The 22,438-nt window shown below is 35.2% G+C and overlaps 1 protein-coding gene across 4 annotated transcripts in view; it reads right to left on the bottom strand.

The window, feature by feature from the left end:
• Positions 1-22,438, bottom strand: part of ATP8A1 (ATPase phospholipid transporting 8A1) — a 108,373-nt gene that overhangs the window by 21,638 nt on the left and 64,297 nt on the right. For all 4 annotated transcript variants that reach the window (XM_039550881.1, XM_039550882.1, XM_039550880.1 and 1 more), the window contains 8 exons: positions 19,789-19,972; positions 19,571-19,681; positions 12,928-13,002; positions 12,687-12,809; positions 10,126-10,204; positions 6,210-6,271; positions 2,955-3,011; positions 2,379-2,486 (listed from right to left, as the gene is read on the bottom strand). In XM_039550881.1, coding sequence (XP_039406815.1) covers positions 2,379-2,486; positions 2,955-3,011; positions 6,210-6,271; positions 10,126-10,204; positions 12,687-12,809; positions 12,928-13,002; positions 19,571-19,681; positions 19,789-19,972 — 799 coding nt within the window. The remainder of the gene's footprint in view (positions 1-2,378; positions 2,487-2,954; positions 3,012-6,209; positions 6,272-10,125; positions 10,205-12,686; positions 12,810-12,927; positions 13,003-19,570; positions 19,682-19,788; positions 19,973-22,438) is intronic.

Below are 22,438 nucleotides of genomic sequence, written 5' to 3'. Positions count from 1 at the left end.
ATCTGAAGTTTATTAAAAAGGGGGCATTTTTAATGAACACATTTGGGACAAAAAATGCATAATATCCCCTTCAGCATAATTTAACAGATCTGACCAGCTAAAATGGACAAAAAGCTAAGAAGTAGATGTCAGCTTTTGACACATTCATTTAACTTTTGCCAAATGTAGTTGGATGAATTTGAAGAAATTAAACAACCAGTATTTGCACATGCAAGCAGAGTTGCTTATACGGATTTGTTTCTGTCATACCACAATCTTTTGCACAGTTAAATCTGTGAATCTTTTAGTTTGAGTACTTATGGAAGGCCTGATTTGCTACAAAGAAACTCAGTGAATTCCTCCCTGCCAGAGACCACTCAGTCAGTACGGTGGCTTCCAGGAAAGCAGTCAAAAACCTTGCTTCCAGTCTGAGCTGCAGTACGCATCCACAGGACTTTTAGCCACACAGAGTGCAGTGCAAAATGGTAGACCAGAGCTTTGAACATAAGCTTTAATGGTCTATGATACATTTAGAAGACTTTATTCTGACATCATAGACATTGAAATATATTCTTAGTAAGGAAACAAAACCAACCTCAGTCAACAACTTCTCCCTTCAAACAAGTTCATGCACATACACCAAAACTACGATATACACAGTACATGAATAAGCAAACACACGAACAAAATAAGACTACCCATTTTAAGTGCAGATAAAGTTCTACCACAACAAATAAATGATTTTAGGTTCATAAATCAGACTACTTTGGCACAATGTTGAATTCAAACCCCAAGAGAATTATTTTTGTAGACAGCTACATCTCTTTAACAAAGAACCATTTCTACAAGACCACGGGAATTACATTCCCTCAAAAATGTGTTTTCACAGCAGCTTCAGAGTCTGAAAATGTACTAACTAAAACATGGTTATTTCAATAGTGAAGTAGCCACCCTTATGTCATAACAGGTATAACGCATCATTTTGTTCCAACTATGCTTATCACCATGAAAGTTCAGCTGTCTTAAAAACCATAAAATCTCTAAAAACACCAAATTCCAAAAACATTCTGTTTCTTCAATAAAATACAGTGTATATGAAGAAAAATGCTGAAGTATGAGAGCTTCAATTACTTTAATTTACAATACTGTACAGAATTAGTTTTGAGTAGTGGAGGCAATGTGGTAATGAACAAAACCTACATATATACATAGATAAGACATTATAATAGAGAGGAAAACCAGCTATAAATTGTGTAATTTAAAATTCTTTCCCTTAGGTGTCCAAGTACTTAAGGTAATGCCTCGTGTTGTCCATTATAATGTAGTAGTTACAGAAATGCCTACATACAATTTTTTCCTGTAACTGTTTATATAGGAGGCTGGATTTATGGGTCTTAATTACTTTCAAGTGAGGGAGAGAGATGCACCTACATTTCCCACATCCTGCATAAATTTTTAAATTGCTGAATTATATCACAATAGTGGTGGAGTTAAAGGGACTCTCTCTTTCACTGGTGTAAGGCTTGATTTAGTTGATACTCTTTGAGAACCATTAGAAGAGTATCTTTCTGACACAAGCAGGTATTTTCAGTTTCTGATTCCCACTGAGAATGCACACCACGCTTCTCAGCTCAGGAGGTACTGGTCATGCCCAGAAGCAGACATTAGTGTCTGTGAAATTAATACTTCAGATGTTTCTGGAACTGAATAGTATCGACAATGTGGGACTGCAGTTCCAGTTAAATCAGATAAGGCAGCAAATAAGCATCTTTTATGGATTCAATCCAATTTGGAATATTCAGAGCAGGTTTACACAAGTGGGATTACAAATGAATGAGAAACCACTAATTACTGTCAAAAGGTTAAAGATACACTACAATAATGCATTTCAAGCAGTGCATTAATAGAAAACGAAGTGTGCATGACAAGCAGTTCATGTAATGTTATGGCACCTCAAATTTTTTTGAGGCATTTCACAGTTTTAAGTACTTGGCAGATTAGTAGAATTCAAGATGAAAAACAGCCTTAACCAGGCTACTACTGGTTACTTCATTATAAAAAAAAGCTCCAGGAAAATAAGCTCTATAATTCTGAGTACTGCATTTGGTAAGACTTTTCTTTAGAAAATTAAAGCTTACCTAAGAACTGCAGAGCAGCTTACCTGTCTATACTTTCTCATTAGAGCACATACTCACAGCCCGTTAGCTGACCTCCATTTTCACAAGGGTAAAAATTGACTGTATTTTAAATAAGCATGGCTACCATACTGAAGGTATAAAAGACAGAATGACATATGCACCTCTAGCAAGCAGAAGGATCCAGTAAAGATTAGGTCTGTGCTACAGACTGAAACAATATTTTTTTCACACATTTGGGTGTTAGTTAAAATATATTTTTACCTCTCCTGACATATCAGGTGCCATAGGAATGACTGGCCACAAAGAAGAGTAGATTCCAAAAAACACTACCCAAAGTGCAATGCTTCCCCAGATAGCTATATGGCTGAACTGTTAAAACAAACGAACAAAAGAACAATTATTACAGATGCATTATAACATAAAATAACATCTTTGCTACTTAGTACTTACAATGCTATTTTGATATATTGGATTAAATTTCCAATGCCTTGTATTACTTTAACTCTACTACTTCACTTAGCTATTTCTTAAAGGAAAATGATACTGTCAGCAGCACTATTACTGCATTTTAAGCCAGTTTAAATTCAGTTACAGTAAGTCCAGAGTAATTTGATTTTTATAGTTTAAGTATTAAATTTGTCCTAGTTTTCAATATTGAGCATTATTTTTTTATATGTGGATATTCTGTCCTTCCACACACAGTAACCACAGTTTGCTACTGTGTGGGCTGACAAACTGTTAAAGGATGCAATATAATAAATAAGAAGAAAACAATACAATTATTCATCAATCGTATTGCACAGAACATTTGAGAATATGGTAAAGACATTTGCTTACCAAAGTCCAATATGAGGTCTCTAACCCAGCCTTCAAACACACAGTCAGAACCACAAACTTAAGGAGAGAAAGACAGAGAGAGAATTCTTAATATGGGAATCTTAACATACAGAAATTATTAGTTTGGCTAAACTTTTAGGAGAAGACAAGAAAAAGTAAATTGCCAGTAGAAGATTTAAGGATACACCCCAGTAATGAAAGAATAATAGAACACTAAGAATTACCAGCTTCCATTAATAATGGCCACTCACTTGATTTGGAAAACTCATCTTTTGCATTAGAAATCTTATCCTTGCTTCTTAGAACTCTCTAAGTCTGGCTATTACCAAGTTGTTAGCATCTTTATTGATGACATTTTGGTTACACAGAAAAGTTTGTGGAAAGTGTAGTAGTCCTCTTCAGTAGAGACTGATGACCCTCTAATAACAGACAGGATGACTGAAACTTTCCACACTAAGACAGATTTAGAAGACACAGATGCTGGACTGAAAGCCTGCAATTGTTCAAGCTTATGTTAGTCTAAACTTAAAAAACAACCAGAAGTTTTATTCACTTCATTACTAAATTACTCATCTGCACCAAACCCTGTAAAGCCAGAGTCAAATGTTGGTAATCTAAGACCTATGTTCTGCATACAAGTAACATGTTGAAGTCTGTTATGTCATTTTCATTATTCCCTCTGATCTTTACTCTTCTTATCTTTACACATTTTATAGAGCAGTCTCTGAAAATATCAGATTTGTAGGACATGCTCCATTTTAGTTTACAGAGGAGCAATAGGAGAAAGTTTATAATTCCACACCAAGGACTAATTGATAAATGAAAATTGTTTATCTCCTTCCTTTGAAATTCACTCAGACAAGTTTTCTGTTTTCCAAAGAAATAGTTATTACATTTTTTAACTCACTTGTGAATGTATATCACAAGTTCTGCTTTACCTGGAATCTGAAGAACATGAGGCTGAAAAAAGGAGTCATAAAGACCAAGCTCCAACTCTAACAGCTAAAGTTTAAATTCTAGTGTGTTGGACAAGTTGGCAGCACTGATCGTCAGTGAGTTTGTTTGTGTTGAACTTCAAACAGCCTCCGAAATTCAGAAGAAATGTACTTCCATCAGAAGCTGAAAGCAACTAGTCAAATATGTATGACAAAACTTTCCCTATGTCTGGTGCACAGAGGGATACAAATACTGCCAGAAAGCTTTCACCTATAAGCTTATACTTTCAATTCTGAAATCCCGAAATCTCCTATTTCAACTGTGCTATTAAGGACCAAAAAAAGAAAAAAAGAAAAAAGTCACAGCACCACAATTTCATTATCTAAAACATGTGTGAAATCCAATTAGAAGAAAATTGAGGATGATTATGAGTATTATAATTTGCTTCGTCTATCCAGTTTGGGTTCTGTATTTGGATGTGTGAAAAAAAATTAATTATGGAAAAATAACCCAACAGAATCATTTGGTACACTTGTTTGCTACTTAGGTCAGTCATATGAAAAGAAACATCCTTTAGGATGAGATCAAACATTCCCACTGCATAGACAAAATGTATACACAAAAACAAACACTGCAGATCTCTGAGAAAGGAGATACACAGTGTGAGTATATAGCCTTTACTGACCTGTGATGGGATCATAACTGATACCCCTAACAAAATCACCAACTCTGCACAGCCACTCCCTCAGGAATATGGGGTTTACTGCTCCCTCCTCTGCTTGATCCAAACTTACAATAGTGCACTGAATCCTACCCAGGAAAAAAGAACTCAAACTGGTATTCTGTATAAAGACTGAGCTTTTCTTAAAAAAACCCCAAACCTCTCAAAAATGGTCATACAGATATTTTCACAGCACTATATTCCTATTTGAAATCTATGTTTAAAGAAATAATTCCAGGACATGATATGAATATTTCTGACTTTATTTGTGGATCCAAAGAAACAAAACTATATCACTTTCTGAATTCTTTTCTTATTGACTTTTGCAGAACTGATGACTGCAGACTTCTTAAAACCACATTAAAAACAGTATGAGGAATGAGAATTACCCTAGCCTCAGAATTTTGATATGACTGATGACTGTTACTGCCCATACACTTCACATGCACGGATTTAAAAAAAAATAAAACTCTCCACCCCCATTTTGAAAATCTCTCAAAATTCTTGTATGCTCCAGATTTCCTTGAACTCCTGTGCAAGAGCAGGAAAACATAAATTGCAACTTCTATATATCCCCCGACTTTTAACCTGACGGAAAATAAGTGTTTTTTTGGGAAATTCTTGACCACTCTGCAGGTTAGTAGCAAGAAATTAACCTCTCAAGTTTCAGCCCTCCTAGCTGAAAACCAGTTGCAGAATGTGACAGATGAGCAGCATTGTGACCTCTGTTTTAGCATGTGTCTAGAATATTTTCCTTCTATTTCAGTTCTGATGTTTCCTTATTCCCCAAGGAAAGTGATTTTGATGTGAATTCATATTACAGCCCCCTTACTTTAATGGAAGAATTAATTTCTTTTTTGTACCTGCCAACACTAAGAAACTTGAGAAATTAATTAAACTTTTAACATTGAAGAACAGAGGACAGTAAGCATAAATTTAATTTTGCTTCTAAGAGAGAACTTGGGACAGCTGCTATTGAGTAACATTCATATCTAGTAAGTGAAAACCACGTATTTAGCTTTACTAATTTATTCTAGGAGATAAAAGATTAAACGAAAAAAACCCAGTAATGACTAGTATCTATGAGAGTAACAGAATCTTACTGTTAGGTATGGATCAGGTGTACTTCTGATGGTTTGACTGACTCTGAAAAGGCATTCCACAACCTTTCCTCAATATGGCTCAATGCCTCTTTTAAGGCCTCATGATAAATTAAGAGAGAGAGAACAGGACTGTATCTTCAGAAATCCACAAACCATTACTATAATCAATAACCTGAGATTTCTCCAATGCAGAAACTTAACCTAAACTAATAAGCATGCTAACTAGGGAATAGTAATTCTCATTATTTAAGAAACCAGAGAGTTTACAGGAAAGGAAAAATGTATCTTCTGCATCTTTACTGAAATGCTTTTTTTCAAAAATGGGAATTAGAACACAAAGTGCACTTCAAAACTTCTCAAAGAGTCATTCAAGAGCCATTTCTTATTCTTAAGGCACTTCTTAAGGCACTGCACTGACTTAAGTCTTCTATGAAGAGAATTAATAGTAAGAGCAGCACCATATCCTTAAAAGAGTTAGAGCCAATATAGACTTACAGTGTATACAGTGTTCCCCAGGAGCAGGTAGTCAGAAGTTTTGCCATTGCCGAATACACTACCTGGAAAAGGAAAGAGGGATAAAAATAAAACATTTAAACATCTGCCACAGCACTGTATATGATCCTAATTTTGATACAAAAGAGATGGTAACACTTTCTACAGGGTACTAATAGATTTCATCTTGAACTGTACTGAACACTAGAGAACTATGACTTGTACAATGTTTAGTGCTTTAAAACTTTCACTGGCTTCAGGGATTATGCAGGGAACAGGAGCTTTTTGTAACACCACATACCAATAGGACCAACCTTGTATTCAGTAGCAATGCAAATAGAGTTACTTTTAATATCAGAGATATAGCATCTTACCTTCAGAAAAATGTGAAATATAATGGTTTTAGTATATATTGATTGTAACATATAAGTAAGCAGAAAGCTTAGAGTCAGATTTTCATGAATTCTGGTATTTTTGGTATGGAAACTTTGCTCTTATCCATATTTCTGAATTCAACTTCAGTAAAAATACAAAATATACTCAGTTTAAATTCTTGAGATGCTTGTCATTCATAAAATTTTCAAAACTGACTCAACTCAAATATATGCATTAATGTAAGTACATATCCATTTGGCCTATATGGAAACACACATACATCAGTTACACCAAGACAGAGCTCTCAAGAGACACATTTTCATAAAACATCACATTTTCATAAAAACCACGTGTTTCCTAAGTTTAGGATTCTGAAGCATTTTCCATTATTTATCGGAATTTTATGACTATTTTTACAGCACAGGCTTTTCTGATCCCAGTTCTGTCAAATTTCTTTTTAGACATGGGAAAACTGACAACGGAATTATTATGAGGGAATTCCTCATTCTCAATTAAAAGTGAGGTGTATGCCACTGAGGTAGCTACATTTTCACGTTCAGTTTTGAAATGCTTTTAGCATTCAAGATTGTTCGTATACTGCAACTAAACCAACTAAACTCTAACACTCTACTGTAGAGGCTCTAACCACTGGGATATTGCTTTTTATTGCCTTACACAGAGATATCAAAATGCTGTGTATGTAGCAAGTAAGGATAAAAGACAACAAAAAAAGAAAATAATAATAAAGAAGGATTTTTTAAAAAGCTGTATTGGGAGAAAGAGAAGAATAAAGGTATTTATCTGTGGGGGGCATTGAGGGATGGGTTTATAACTCCTCTGATTAGGCTGGACAGAGGAAGGTGACAAAAATGGTGATAAAAGCTGAAAAAAATGACCAGTAGTTGAAAACACTTATTTTTCCACTACCTCAGCTGGCATACAGTATATTAAATGCTGCTAATTAAGTATGTTTGCATATTTGTGTTGAATGTTTCTCCAGCCTTCATATCATCTTTATATATGCTTGAAATTAAATCCATTTTGGTTGTGGATGAAGAGTGTTCCTCTCTACAAGCTTTTCAGGACTTGTGAAGACAGTTTAACACAGAAAAAAATGATCTATTTACTGATATTCTGGAGGAGACAGCAGGTGACAACTCCACAGAAAAATATTAGATTGAAAGTCCTCCTTCACTTAGCTGTCTCCCATTCCATGATGAGGAGCTCACCATGACTGCATCCTTAGCTCTAGTGATACTGGTTGCATGTTTGACACTTCCCTCTCTAATTTTCTCCCTGGACAGACTAGCACACCAAGAAGGACTACAGGAGCTGAAGCCTGAAAAAAAAAGCTGAGACCATGGCTTATTCTAAAGATTATACAAAAGAGGAAGCACCTGGTGAATTTACTAGTACATAAAAGTTTGGCTTCTGCCACTTATGTCGACAAAGTTGCATCAGAAGAAGCTTCTGTGAAAATTTATGTGTCACTTTTCATATCCATGTGACAGCACATGGAGTGTAAATTTTGGGTACTGTACAATGGTAAGGTCCCATGGAGCCAATTTTGACAAACAATTCTTACAAATCCATGCTTATGCTCTGATCACATATTTCTTGATATGCTTTACTATGACATATGCAGTTTGAAAATTTCTACTTACAGATAAGAAACTGGTGGATAAGCAAGAATAAGACTAAACAGGAGAATTTGACCAGGAGAAGGGCTCCAAGAGATTTTAATAATCTTCAAGATTTGATTTTCAATGTTCTAATAATACATGCTCAAATATGCACTGCACTGCTTTACAATATATACCTAGCAGTAAAGGGCATAATGAGAAAAAGACAGAGAGCACAGGCAGACAGCTAAGTCTATTTCCACCAGCCAGAGTCTTGGGACTCAGCACCCTAAGGCACAAAGCTGAGCTGTGCCTTTCATATTTCAGGATCTTCCTGCACCTCTTCTTTGCTAAGAGAAGGTAGAAGCTGAGACCTGTTCTCAGAAGTTCCTGTCTCTGGTACTCCGTAGGAAACTAACAGCATTATTTCCCTTTGCTCTTTACACACACAGACAGCAGAGATTTAATTAATAGCACATCTTATTTTGCACTCGTATCTCTTTCATGCAAAACTCTGAGCACCACCAGACCCATTCCAGATACTGATTATACCACATGATGTACACAACTCCCTCAGGTCCCAGTTCTGCTGCCTTACCCATCCTTTCTCTAGCAATGAAAGGGGAAGGCAGCAGACAATTTGTTCAGACTTGTAGAGGCCACTTGCCAGCAAGTCAGTTCTAGACCAGGGTTTGTGGGCTGGGAAGGCTGAGCTACAGTGCTCATACAGGTATCTCAGCTCTGCCATTTACACATGAACTCTACTCTGCATCACCACATAAACTCATTAAACACTTATCCATGGTGTAATGCATAAATCTCTCACATGGATTGGCTACAGCTTTGAACAGGGATTTCAGTTTGAATTTGGGATTATGGTTTTAGAGTACGCACTGACATTCTGGGATCTCATTCCTCCTGGGCTGTCTAAACCTCTCCAATGGAAACTGTTCCCACTGAACTCACATTCAGTGTGATGTGAGTGGCCTTTCAGAGAAAACAAGCTGCCACACACCTCCCTTTACCCATTAGGAGTTACCGAGTGTAAAATAGTGTGCAAGAAGTTTTTCCCCTAATCTTTTGGGGCACAAGCAGCTGTGACTGTCTCACTATCTAGTCTTAACAGTTTCAAGATGTCCATGAGAACATTTCTGACCCCTATGCCAGGGCAGACTGCTCGGCTACATCACTAGAACTGAGCACAGACTAATTTTCAGAAAAGCTGCAATGTACACACTTGGTTTTCTTCTCCCCACAAATTGGAAGCAAAAAAACCCCCCACGTTTATGAGAGCCCTCCCAGCCCCAAACATTCCTGCAAACTGGAAGCAGTGGTTTCAAATTTCCTTTAATTAACACCACTCTACTCTCAACCACCTCACTTCCTTCTGCAGCTCAAGTGCATATACAACAGCTGAACTAAAAATTGGACAGGACTGAGCAGTCCAAGATGTCACTGTTCCTCTGCCACAATCCTACTCATAGAAATATAAACTGGCAGGTTAGAGTGCCCTTGAAGTAACAGGATAGAATGTATACACAACAAAAACAAACGTCGACAAAATGAAAGAGACAATACAAGGGATAGTAGCAGTTTAGGATCTTGTAGGTATTTACCATGGTAGTGTATTTTATAAAAATTAGCATAATTAAATAGCAATCTCTTTTTCTCGATCTCGTTTCAGTTTACATAAACCCTATTGAGATAGTTAAATGTATATGTACATAATATTTTTCCAATTTTTACACAGATTTTAAATAAAACATTGTAAGTATATGGCATCTGGTCTAGTTCTATAAATGGTATCTTGAAATTTAATCACACTGAACTGTTAGTATTTATAAAGCTTCCCTTAGAAAAAAGGTAATATTTAGATATTTCGTACTGTTCAACATTTTATTTTTATTTTTCATAATACTTACCATGCTGGAGGGCTTTTAGTGGAAACCAAAACAGAATGAATGAGTGGAAGAGGCCATTTAAACAATGAACCCAGAAAACCTAAGAAAGAGAAAACAGAAAATCCATGAGAACCATTTGCAATAAACTAGCTCTGTGAACCCTGACCTTTCTTTTTATCTGTGTGTTAGATTCACAAAATGTGTTTTTGTCAGGCCACCACTGTGAAGTAATATAACTGACAGGCACTTTCTGCCTCTTAGCTCTTCATGGGTCATTTGTTTATTTTTATGCTTTGAAAAAAAGTGCATATTATCTCCTCCTTTTAATTTCAATTCAGAAGGGAAAATAAATTTAAACATATGGGAATACCATCAGAAAAATTAAACTAAACCAGACAGCTGGAACAATTTTTACATTCTAAGTAGGGAATTAAAAAGGACTCTTTTATAATTTGCATTTAGTGTAAGAATAAATTTAGATAGTAGAAAAATCAAAACCTGAGTTACACACATGCCTAATCTATATATTCCCACACACAAAGGAATTCAAAAAGGACGAAAAACTGTTTCTTCCTTAAATTTCTCTTTACATGCTCCATTCTTGAAGAACACAGTTTGATCATATTATAATTCCTTTAATGTATTTGCTAAATAATTGAAGTTTTACTTTCAAACTTATTTTCATTTGTAAAAGATGCCTTCTGCAAAGAACTGCAATACGTTTAAGGATAAACAATCTACTAATGCTTTCCATCATATATTGCATAATGACATAAAAAGACTTAATAAAAAATATGCAGCCCATTTCCATCAGCATGGAAATTATGTTCACTAACAATGCTTTTGACTATTATGGCTTTTATTGTAACTAACTGATGTGTATTTTGAGTGTTAAGGTGTTCAAACAATTGAAATTAAGTTGCTTGTCTCACATTTTCCACAATGTCTCAATGTCTTTTGTTAGATTATACAGCTACACTAGGTTGCATAATCCAATTTACACTCCAATACTTTGCACATTTAAACTTGTGCTACTCATTAACCTTTGTCTCTCCTTCTTGCTATGTCATTACCAGAAGTTTTTATTTGACAGAAAGCACAGGTGGGTGCAAGAAAAATTAGTTCTACTTTTCCATTTTCCTGACCAATTCTTTTTGTCCCATGCTAATCCTTTAACCTCTGTCATGACCTCATAACCTTTGATCCCTTTTACCATAACAAATATCTGCATCAATATTCAAGGCAGTAATGTTTCCAAATCTTTAACACCAACTATTCAACTTATATAGGTGGGAATTTTGTAGCTGGTGAGTTTGTAGACATTTACTCATAGCAAATGTTGTATGGGAACAGCCACAGAATTTCCGATTAAGTCAAAAATACATCTTTGCAATAATAAAAATACTAAAAGCTTATTTTAAAACAGAAACCAACTGTTATAACTCGTATTTACACTATTTATTAAAACTATCACAACACAAAATTGTCTATATTCACGGGACCATGAGAAGTCTCATATTTGTAAAGCAGGGACACAAGACTCTGTTACCTAGCGTCCTTACAGCTTTCAGGTCAGCTTTTGTAGGGGAAGGGATTAAATGAGGAAGAAGGGAAAAACCTCATCTGCTTCAGCGAACAAAGATAGTTTAGACAAACACATATATATATTGGGGTAACTGCAGTTATACAGCACAAGTGGCACAGATATAAGAGCTAATTATGCTGCGTCAGCTCTGCACATCTACTACAGACCATCACATGTAGGCATTGTTAATTCAAGGATGTATCGAAAATGTCCCCAAGTTCAACATAAAATGACATTACTTGAAATGTCACAATTACATTTGCAAGAAAAAAAATCAGAAGAAACTCTTACAAAAGTCAAGTACTCAACGAAACCACAGATTCAGGAATAAGTTTAATTTAGTTTTCTTAAAGAAATTATTTATGGGCAATGCTGTAGAAATTTCATATATTTTATTTATTAAAGAGTCCTACATTCTTTTATTACTACTTATGCTAACCTCTCTAAGACGAATGTCACCCATTTCCCACCAAAAGTAGCCTCAGATTCCTTTTGATCCACAGACACATTCTTGACTCTAAGTATTTTTTCCCAAAACTCAAAATTAAACCATAAAATCACAACTCCAAATTGACAAAGAATAGTACCATGTCCCTCCCTCTACAAATCTAGTGACAGTTCTTATTGTTCTCTGCAACACTTCTCCACAGGCTTCAGTAATCCATTTCCATATAACAGTACAAATACATACAGCCCAGTGACAGTGAGGTCTAATCACTTCTGCCTATAGAAGACAGCTTTATTACCAGCAGTGAAAAAAGAAAAAGGGATTGAAAAAAATTAAATCCTTGTTTTCCATTTCCATACTTGCTAAAAATGAATATATATATATATATATATATGATTTCTACCACTCACTGACAAGCGTACACCTGGAAATAGCAGATATAAAAATCCCCTCCGTTTTTAATTATGAGCAGAATAGAACCAAAAGGGTAACTATACTGAATTCCTATGAATTTTTGCTGTATTATGATTGATTTTTAAAAAGATCTACCTTAGTATTAAAGTCCAGTGCATTTTGGGAAGTCTTGTATAACTCAGGGTATTTCAGCATGTTTTCCTTTCGGCAGGATCTCTCAAATATTCCAAGAGTTAGCGGAGGCATTGCTGTAAACATCTAGTAGATGGTTTAAAAATAAAAAAATTGGAAAACTTTAGAGATGAGGACTTGCTTAAAGATTGCTTACTCAAGAAACATTCATGGTTAAAAACTAAAGCCACACAAATTGTCTTACCACATTGTAAAGACCTATACACCATCTTTCAAAAAGAATTTGTCCAGAAAAGCCATTGACAAATGCAAACCAGATCTGCAAAAGACAGAATCATGTATTACTGAAATGTCTTGCAAGTTACAATAAACAGATTTTTCCTCAGCTTTGCAAAAAGGGATATCCCTAGAACACATTTACAACACAGTTGAAAATGTTCTGGTTTAAACCCATATGAAAAAATTAATGACAAATCCAACTTTCAATCTAGAACAGATAGTGGGCAATCTAGTCAGATATGTGAGCAATTCCATGTAAATAGGAGAACATTCAAAGGAAGTAACTATTTTCAAAAGAAATGTCAGGCTCTTTAAGGTTTTAAGTGATTTAAGCTCACTTAAGTCTTAATGAAATAAAAATTCTGAGAAATATGGGCTGGCAGAGGGGCAACCTACAGATTAGTAGTTATCGTCTTCTCATTGTTAGCAAACTTGACTAACAGATTTCATAGAGTAAGCTGCTGTTTGGAACTTAAAACTACCAATATTCCTTACTCATGAGAGGATTAGGCTTTACCAGAGCACTAAAGTAAAACTACTTAGTTAACAAGCACCAATTCAGCTACAGGGTACTTTAGAGAGGGAAGTGGATATCTCTTTTATTGCATAATTTTTATCATTTTTTGCTAAAAGATTGAAAGAAAACAAATTTCATTTGAAAGGCATGATAACATATTTTCGAATGTTTTTCAGCATAGCACGCAGCACATCTACTTTCTCCTATTTTCTCATCCTTCTATAGTTCAATGATGAAGTGGAGAAGCAGCCCATCTGATGAATCTTTATTAACAAGTTACACTGAAACGATATTGTCTAGGACAAATGTAAGCTCTTAGGTAACACAAGTCAAAATCATCTGAACATTCTACTCAATTTAAGACTCACATTTTTCAAGTGAATTTTTAGATGCTGCTTTCTTACGGTTCACATTTCATTGAACTTCATTAAGGGAGCATGAATTGTACAGTCAATACATATGTTTATCAGTGTGTTCCCAGGCTGGCCCCCAGGTGACTGGATTCTATGACCAAACTCAGATTTTTTTTTTTTTTTTTTTTTTTTTAATCATGTGGTGGAATGTCTGAACATGTTTGTGACCACTTTGAGATGGAAAACCCCATGAATCTGGCAACTATTAACACTAAAAATGGGAGGTAAAATCCAGCAAAAATTGCTATTTGTTCAATTAAGATAAGAGAAGAGTAAATTCTTTTTTTTTGGTGGCCACTTATTGGAAAAAGATAGAATACAAAGCCATGAGTGTTTGAGGCTGCAATACAAAAAGAGAGAATACCCTGAATTTTCTGAAATCTTATAATGCCAAATTTCTTTACTTTGGTAGATTTAAGTGCAACAAGCACAGTTTTCTAACCTTTCAGACTGTATACTGAAAAGAAAATGGAATTACTTATTTCAGCTGAATCAGATTTCTATCAGCTCTTGTGCATGTCGATTTTTGACTTTCAGAATAGGATTTATGATTTAACTGTGATGAATTTAGCAGAGATTTGTTGGCAGCAGTTTCTCAGTAGCTGAGTGTGAGGGTGCAAGATGAGTACATAATCAGTTGTGCATTATAGAATAATTAATTCTGCACTCAACATCAGTACAATTTTTTTTTCTTGTTTGTATCGAATACTGGAATAAATTTTAGAAATCTCAATTTGAAAGTGTTAGGGTGGTGGAAAATGTGTGACTCAGTAGCTGGTCATAAACACATGTACATCTCATTGCTGGTAATTTCAGACAGAGTTTAAGTATTACTCTCTAGGAAGAAAAGACAAGACCACAAGTACACATAAGACTTGACCCTTCATAACCAAGGAGTACATGGAAAAGACATTAACTTTCTACTGTGATTTAAAGAGCAGGCAAAGTGTTATAAAACTCTAATTTTAAATGAAAGGCCTAAATACATACACTGAATCTATTCCACATGTTGACTGCTCTTACAGGTAAATGACATTAAGCAACACTTGGAAATGTTTTGGAGTGACTTTTTAAAAGAAATGCAAGTACTTAGGATAAAATTTTAATTTGCAATGGAATGTTGCTTTCAGCTTATTTTGTACAGAATTTAAATTAGAATTTTCAAGGCATTTAAACTGAAAATGGTTTTACTGTAAAATTGTAAAGAAATCCTTTGAGGCATAATATTGACTTCCTGATATACTAGCATTTACTTTGTTCTAAAGAAAGCATGCAAACTTATAGGCATTTTAGTTCATTTTAGTGTAATAAGGAACTGGAATATATCTTGGTCAGAGGTTTAGAGGCAAACTAAAGTGACATGAAATTTGGTAGCATCTCTAGGTTCTGAAGCTCTTATGGAATCTCTCAAAAAAAGTCTGTGAAAAGAAATCTTCCAATGTGGCCAAAAGCAGTGATCTCTACTAGAAACATTACTATTTAGTGGAATACCAGATACATAGCTTTAAGAGATGAAACATCTTTAATATCTAAGCAGAAACATTAATTTTATATTGTTTACAAGACAGTATTTGAATGTTCACATTAAGAACAACTATGGCTCAAAATTAAAGGATCAAGAGAGTGGAAAAAAAGAAGACGAAGGACAAATACAGCCCTCACCTCAAACTGTAAGAGAGGAAGAAAATAACCAATGAATTTGCCCTAACTTCTCAACTTTGGACCCTAGAAAATTACACTCTTAACTCTATATGAAAAAAGTAATATGGAGCTTACTACATTATTAATAGCGAGAATGACAAGAAACACTTGCTTTGCAGTGGGCAATTTGTTCATGGACAAGTGTGTTTCATCCTAGTTATGACAGACAATGAAGGCAGCTGTTCCTGCAAAGTAAGTTTTTAGGACACTACATGATTCTAATTTAGGAACAGACTCAAACACTTCTCTCTTAGGGTATAGGTCCTACTCTAACAACTCAAATTACTAATCCAGCACCCCTTTACAGAACAACAGGTAATTGGTGTTCTTAAAAAGTATGTTAGAGTATATATGTGAACAGGCAGTGAAAATTCAGACCATTCTGTAGTTCAATGGCTACAAAATTTTCCACTGAAAAGGAAAGATTTAGGTCCCCAGCCCATCTAAAATGAGATGGACCTCAACGCAGATCTAAGTTGTCCAACCATGCAATGCAAAAACATGGGCATGAGCACAACCACTTTCTGCTGTGCGTTTCAAACTGAATTCAGTGCAGTTTGCACACTCAAGTAAGCCATGGCATAATGAGCCACAGCAGCTGAACTGTGCAGCTCAGACCCAGTGTGAGTTTGCACAGAAAGCCTGCTCATGGTTTGGGATTATGCATGATATGGGTCTCAGCATGATCATGGATATTCATCTGACATGTCAGGCAAAGGAAATCAGGAACAAAATTGTAAATTCCAGTTATGGACACAAGCAGCAGAAAATGGGTAACTCAGTAGTGGGAAGAAAAGAGCTTGGGAGAGGGGGAAAATAACCTCCCCATCATCCAAAGTTTATGGATTAAAAAAAGTCATTACAGCTCTAATTACTTAATAAATTAATTATTTTCATAGTATCACTTAAATAGCCATGTTTAAACATCTGTAACTGAACTTTAAATCTCAACTCCCCACATCTGCTTCTGCCTGTCTTGGTATTTTACTCTTCCATTTGATTTTTCCCCATGAAATATGAATGACCCAAGCACATCTTCAAAATTCTTATTTTTTTAGAATTGTAAATCCCTTTTATTTAATATGAACCAGTTATTTTATGTTATTACTACATAGAGAAATGAGAAGTAGGAATAGAAAAATTTTGTTTGTCTGATGTCAAAGGGTGATTTGCATAACTTCATAAAATGAGTAGTTTAATGATAGAGTGTATACAGTAATGGTAATTGTAAAACTAAACCCAATCCACAAAGGAGTTCTCAATCATGAGATCAATCTCAATCTCAACCATCATTATAAAGTAATGACAGCCCCTCCAAAATAAGTATAAGACTTTGCATAGGCTTATCCTACATGAGTGTGATGCTCTGACCAGGCTTCATAAAGCACATTAGTGGTCTATTAGAGATTCAGAGTTTTCACTTGCAATTTAGACTGATACCTCAGAATATAACCTCTCAAGTCATTGTGACTAGTCCTATACAAAAGATGAGGCCCATATTTAAAGAGACATTGCACCAAGACACAGAGTAGAAAAACATTATTACAGACCACTTCTAGTTTCTTACGAATAGGAAATGTCAACAAGCACTGATCACTGTGCCTGAGTATTACTATAGACCTTTACCATTTTCTGAACCAAGAAACCAGCTGACACCAATTTTGTATCAGCCCATGAATGCCTAGGAAAAATGCTCTATTTTAGATTATATGGAATATTTTGCATTACTTTCTTGATTAGTACTGAGCAGATATTTAAAAATAGGATACACATCTATTATGTTAAGGTATGTATTTTTAGTTATTGTCAAAATAAAAGGAAACTTGTTTAAAGTAACTTCCAGACGTGCCTTTCACAATACTATTTTCTGAAGTCCAAGACAGAGGAGGTGTGGCCACAAAAGCCTCACAGAAGTTTTCCTGATGTAGCATTTCTGCATATTAAGCAGCAGCTTACAAATACTCATTGAGCTCTCTGCTCCCACGCCTGATCTGTACAAAAAAACTGAAAAGAGAGACTCAAGACTGGCAGTTGTCCTTTCTGGAGACATTCAATGATGAATTTCTGCCCATTCACTCACAGTATTGACATGAGCTATTAACATCTCTGAAAAGTTTTCTGAGCTGACAAATGTTGGATATACAGGAATTCAAGCAGAATTCATCTTGTCTTCCAGAGAAGGTGTGTATGGTAAAATCCTTGTGTGCATTATAAATATATAAAGGGTAATAACAACCCATATCAAAATGATCTCTTTGCCCTTCCATCTGCTCAGGAGTCAGAGACTACCTGTTCAAAAAATCAAAGCCTTTTGATCTTTAGACTATGATCTCTGTCCACTGCATTTAACTTTCTTTCTCAAAGAATACAAACAGTGGGATACTTATATCTGATTAAGGTTATAAATTTACAATATGCTTGCAGGTGACAATGACAGAAAACTAAGAAAAATAAGTATGTTCTAAAGCCCACCTCTGTATGCTTTCTATAAGCACGAAGTATACATTAATATTTTTTTTTCACATACTTCTAGAGCTATTGCTAATGAGTACATCTGGAAGTCTGATCATGTAAGTAGATATCCAGCCTTTGAAACACAGCATCTTAAGTCTGCCATTTCTAAGCAAAAAAGGATCTTTAGTTTTTCTATACCTTCCTACTTTGTCCTTTTTCTAAACAGGCTACAAACTTGCTGCTACTTAGATAGAAATTTATTTGCTGTAGTAACGCAGTAAGGAGAGAAAAAAGAGGAAAATTTAGAAAATGTAAAAATATGGTAAGAAAAATGCATTGTCTACAATGCGTTTTTGGCTCTTTTGGCTACAAGTTTTGTACGTAAAAAAATGATTAAAGTATTTCCAGATATTGCAATGTGTAAGGTCACATAAATAAGTATCAAAATCGGAAATATTAGGCTAATGTTTGTATCAGGTTTAACAGAAATAAGGCACTTTCCTCCAGTAAAACTGAACACTTTGTCACTTTAAGATACTAATTTGAAAATATATTTAAAAAACTATGAAAATTTATAGAGTATCTGTTAACCCCATTAATACAAAAATACATGAGACTACGGATAAAATTTATTTTGAGGTCAAGATTTGCAAAAATTAAATATTTTTTCCACATTTTTAACCCAAAGTTTCAGTAAGAATATAAAGTTTGAATCCATTATAAATGTAATTACTAGATACATATTTAATTATAAAAGAGGCAGCAGCTGTTGGAAGAAAAGGAAGGGAGGGGAGAGAGGAAATTCAAAAATTTATTTAAAACATATGCCCAAAATTTTAAGGTTGCCATGTGGTCATGAAGATAGTGAAAACTATAACTATACATGCTGTTCTAATCATACCTACCAATAAATGTACATTTTATTACAACACAATCCTCTCATACTACTGTATTTTTCACAAGACTTCACTCCTTAAAATCCCAGGTGAAAAAACTGGGTCAGCTACTTCCAGGAAAGTATCCCTGTTCTTCAGCAGGAGCCTAAGGATGCACAGTCACCCCACCAGCAAGTGAAAGGTACCCAAGAGGGGGACTAAACCTGCCTGTAAAAGCCCTGGGCACAGCTCTGCCCTGCAGTGCAACAGAGACCTTTGAAAGGGCTTCTGAGAACCTGACCGTCACTGACTCCAGCGCAAAGAGCTTCAGCACAAACATCTCTGGGTAAATTTAAGACAAACTCGTAACTGGATTCCTTAATTACTGCAGTGATGTTACATGTACAGCATTTTAATAAGCTAGCAGTATTATAAACATATTAGGTATGCATTTTTAAAACAACTGGGTTTTTAAAAGTAAAAAACAATAATTAATATTAATCAGTTTATTAAAAATGTCAAGATTCAGTACTAATAAGTGTTTATTTACAGTTAAAATACTTCTTTAAAATGATATATATAACAACCAAAAGCTCAAAATTAAGATTTCACTTTCAAGAAGTAACATTTAATGTACTGTAAAATTACCTCGATAATATAAAGGACTATATTCTTGTAGAAACAATACAAGATGCATTTAGCTACTCTGTTATAATTCCAGGCTCCATGAACCAACAGCAAGTTCTTCAAATACTTGAACTGCAAAAAATGAAAAATGAACAAACATACAATTAAAACATACATACACCAATATAAATCATATTTTAAAACATTTTATTGTAGTATTTTGCAGTGTAATGACTGACCTGAGCAATTGAGTAGTCTGAAGAATTAGCAGCCTGTAGACCTTCATTCCCACTAATACCAACACCAACATGTGCTGTTTGTATCATACTAACATCATTTGCTCCATCACCAATCGCTAGAGTTACTACCTTAACTTGTTTTTTAACCATTTCTACAACTTCAGATTTTTGAAGAGGTGATACCCTAAGGGATAAAACAAAGAGGCAAGTTTAATACAGGACTTTCATATGTATGTACTTTTAAAGCATACTGTATATTCTGTGAAAAGGTAATAAACCCAGGTCAATTAACATACCGGTCTTGTTATTGCCCTTCAAGGGTATACACTAAAAGTGCATTCACAGCAAAATGCATAGAAAACTTGGATTTGTTGAAGCAAGATGTTAACAGGACTGGAGAAACAAAGGGCCCCTAAACCACAGCAATGGAAGGAACCCCAAATGCTGCCCCTACCAGTAGCAACTTACAACAAGTGCAGACTTTGGCATGGTTTATTGTTATGCTGTTTATTTTCCTCTCTGTTTAAATACTTACTTTATACAGAAACAAGAAGAGATAGATTTAAAAGCAAACAGTCACAAATAGAATGGACTGCCATTATGTTACCACAGCCTACACTGAGAAATTAGAGGAAGTAACTTTGCACATGGAGTCTTGTTCCTCTACTTAGTTTATCTGCTGGTAACTTTTACCTTGTTCTTTTCAGGACTGTTCAATTACCTGTCATTAAGAGAATGTCTGTTCACAGTTGACGGGACAAATTATTCCAGGGGTGACAGCTCAGCTGACTGAAAATATATCAGTTTTGCCTACATCTACCATTGTATGTGTCACACATGTACCTCCCATTTTGTTTTGTAAAAGTTCTACTCTTCAAGTTGAAATTCAGTCCTTGTAGTATTTGAGACATGGTAACTAAAAACAGTATACAGGAATTATTTGCTAGGACTGCTGTGTTTCACAGGGTGGGGAAATAAGGAGCAAGCCTTAAGCAGCGTGGCAATCTGTGTTTGTGAATTCTGGCACTGGAGTCAGGGATCTAACTGCACCCCTCTTGTCTCACGGTACAAACAGAAACCAGATGAAAAGCAAAAAGCCCTGTGAGTCTGTCTCCCAAACTACCACCATTCACCGCTTCCTACAAAGAGAGCAATTCTGGTACCGACGCATGACTCCTGTGTGAAGATGGATATATAGTATCACTGAAAACTGGAGTAAAAACAGGTATTTATAATTAATTTCCTACAAGTCTTCTATATGCTCACTCAATGCAATAAACCTCCTGGTTTTTTATTATAAATTTCCGGAACGTGGCAATTTGGGTTGTGAATGACAAAATTTCAGGGTTAAAGCTTATATGCAGGGATGTTCATAACCTGGACTTAAATATCCAGGTTAAAAATTGAAATAAACATTTCAGAATGTTTACACACAGAAACATACAGGAAATTAAGTTTCAGGGAACAAATTTGCAAAGGAAAGCACGAAAGAGCAATTCGTTCTAAATAATTGCTGCTGACTGAGACACTGCCGAGCAACAGGGCCTGTGGAGTTTGTGAGTACATTTCCCACCTGAACCAAGACTGCTGGTATAGCACTGACAAGCTCAGTCACAAAAAGAACCAGACCACTAGGCGCCACAAATTCTGCTGTATTGTAGCATCTGTGTAATGCTGGGGTTGCTCCTGGAAGCTGAGGCTCCCAAAGGGAACATTCTCAAAGTACGTGAAGGCCTCATGATACTTGAGAATATTACACTGTTATATTATTGAGATTACTGACAGGCAAGGTTTTTTAAAGAATTATAGTTCAAATAATTCAATCAAATCCAGTAACTGACTAGCAAAAAATACTGTCCTATTTATATTAACTGATTTTTAAGATCACAAAACCAGTGCTAATGAGGGCAATAGTAAAAACAAGTCACCTAAAAGGAAACACAGTGTTTCTTTGACTAAACACATTAGTCAAACTATTTTTCAGTAGATGTCATAATAAAATGTTCATGCCTGCCCCGTGATTTCTGGCATTACAGCCAAGAGTGGATGATTTGCCAGTCCTGACACTGGACAGACTGACATTACAGGTTACAATGTATTGCTCTCTATTTGGACCAAACTTTTGATCCTTAATTTGAGAGGAAAAGTTTTCTTTTCCCACTGGTCGCATAAATTTCCTCATTACACTTCTTCCTGCTTCCCCCTAAAAAAAACAGAAACAGAACAAAACTGCCATCTCTTTTAAAATAAACATAAAAGAGATGTTAAATTCTTCACATTCCACTCTAAGTTTTTACAGTTAAAGAACTCTAAAGCACCAATTATTTTCTCTCCATTAAGCACTAATAACAATGCTTGGCCATCACTTTGTCCAGCTATCTGCAAACTGTACCATAGCTACAAAAAGCACAACCAACAAGAAATTACATGACTGCTGAAGCTAATGGCCATACCAGCTACCTTCCATTCTGTCTGAATAAGAATGAAATTAGAAAATAACTTTAGAAACCAAAACAATCAGAGACAGCATAACTCCTTCACATGACACACAAGCTATGATCTTTCAAAATGGAAACCAAATTTTTTCTTGGAATTGACATCTGAGGCTTGTGACTAATTAAATTGTGTTCATTGAAAAAGTAAATGCAGC

This window comes from Corvus cornix, chromosome 4 (genome assembly GCF_000738735.6).
Source record: "Corvus cornix cornix isolate S_Up_H32 chromosome 4, ASM73873v5, whole genome shotgun sequence".
NCBI classification, from domain to species: Eukaryota; Metazoa; Chordata; class Aves; order Passeriformes; family Corvidae; genus Corvus; species Corvus cornix.
This window is presented reverse-complemented; position numbering and strand designations above follow the sequence as displayed.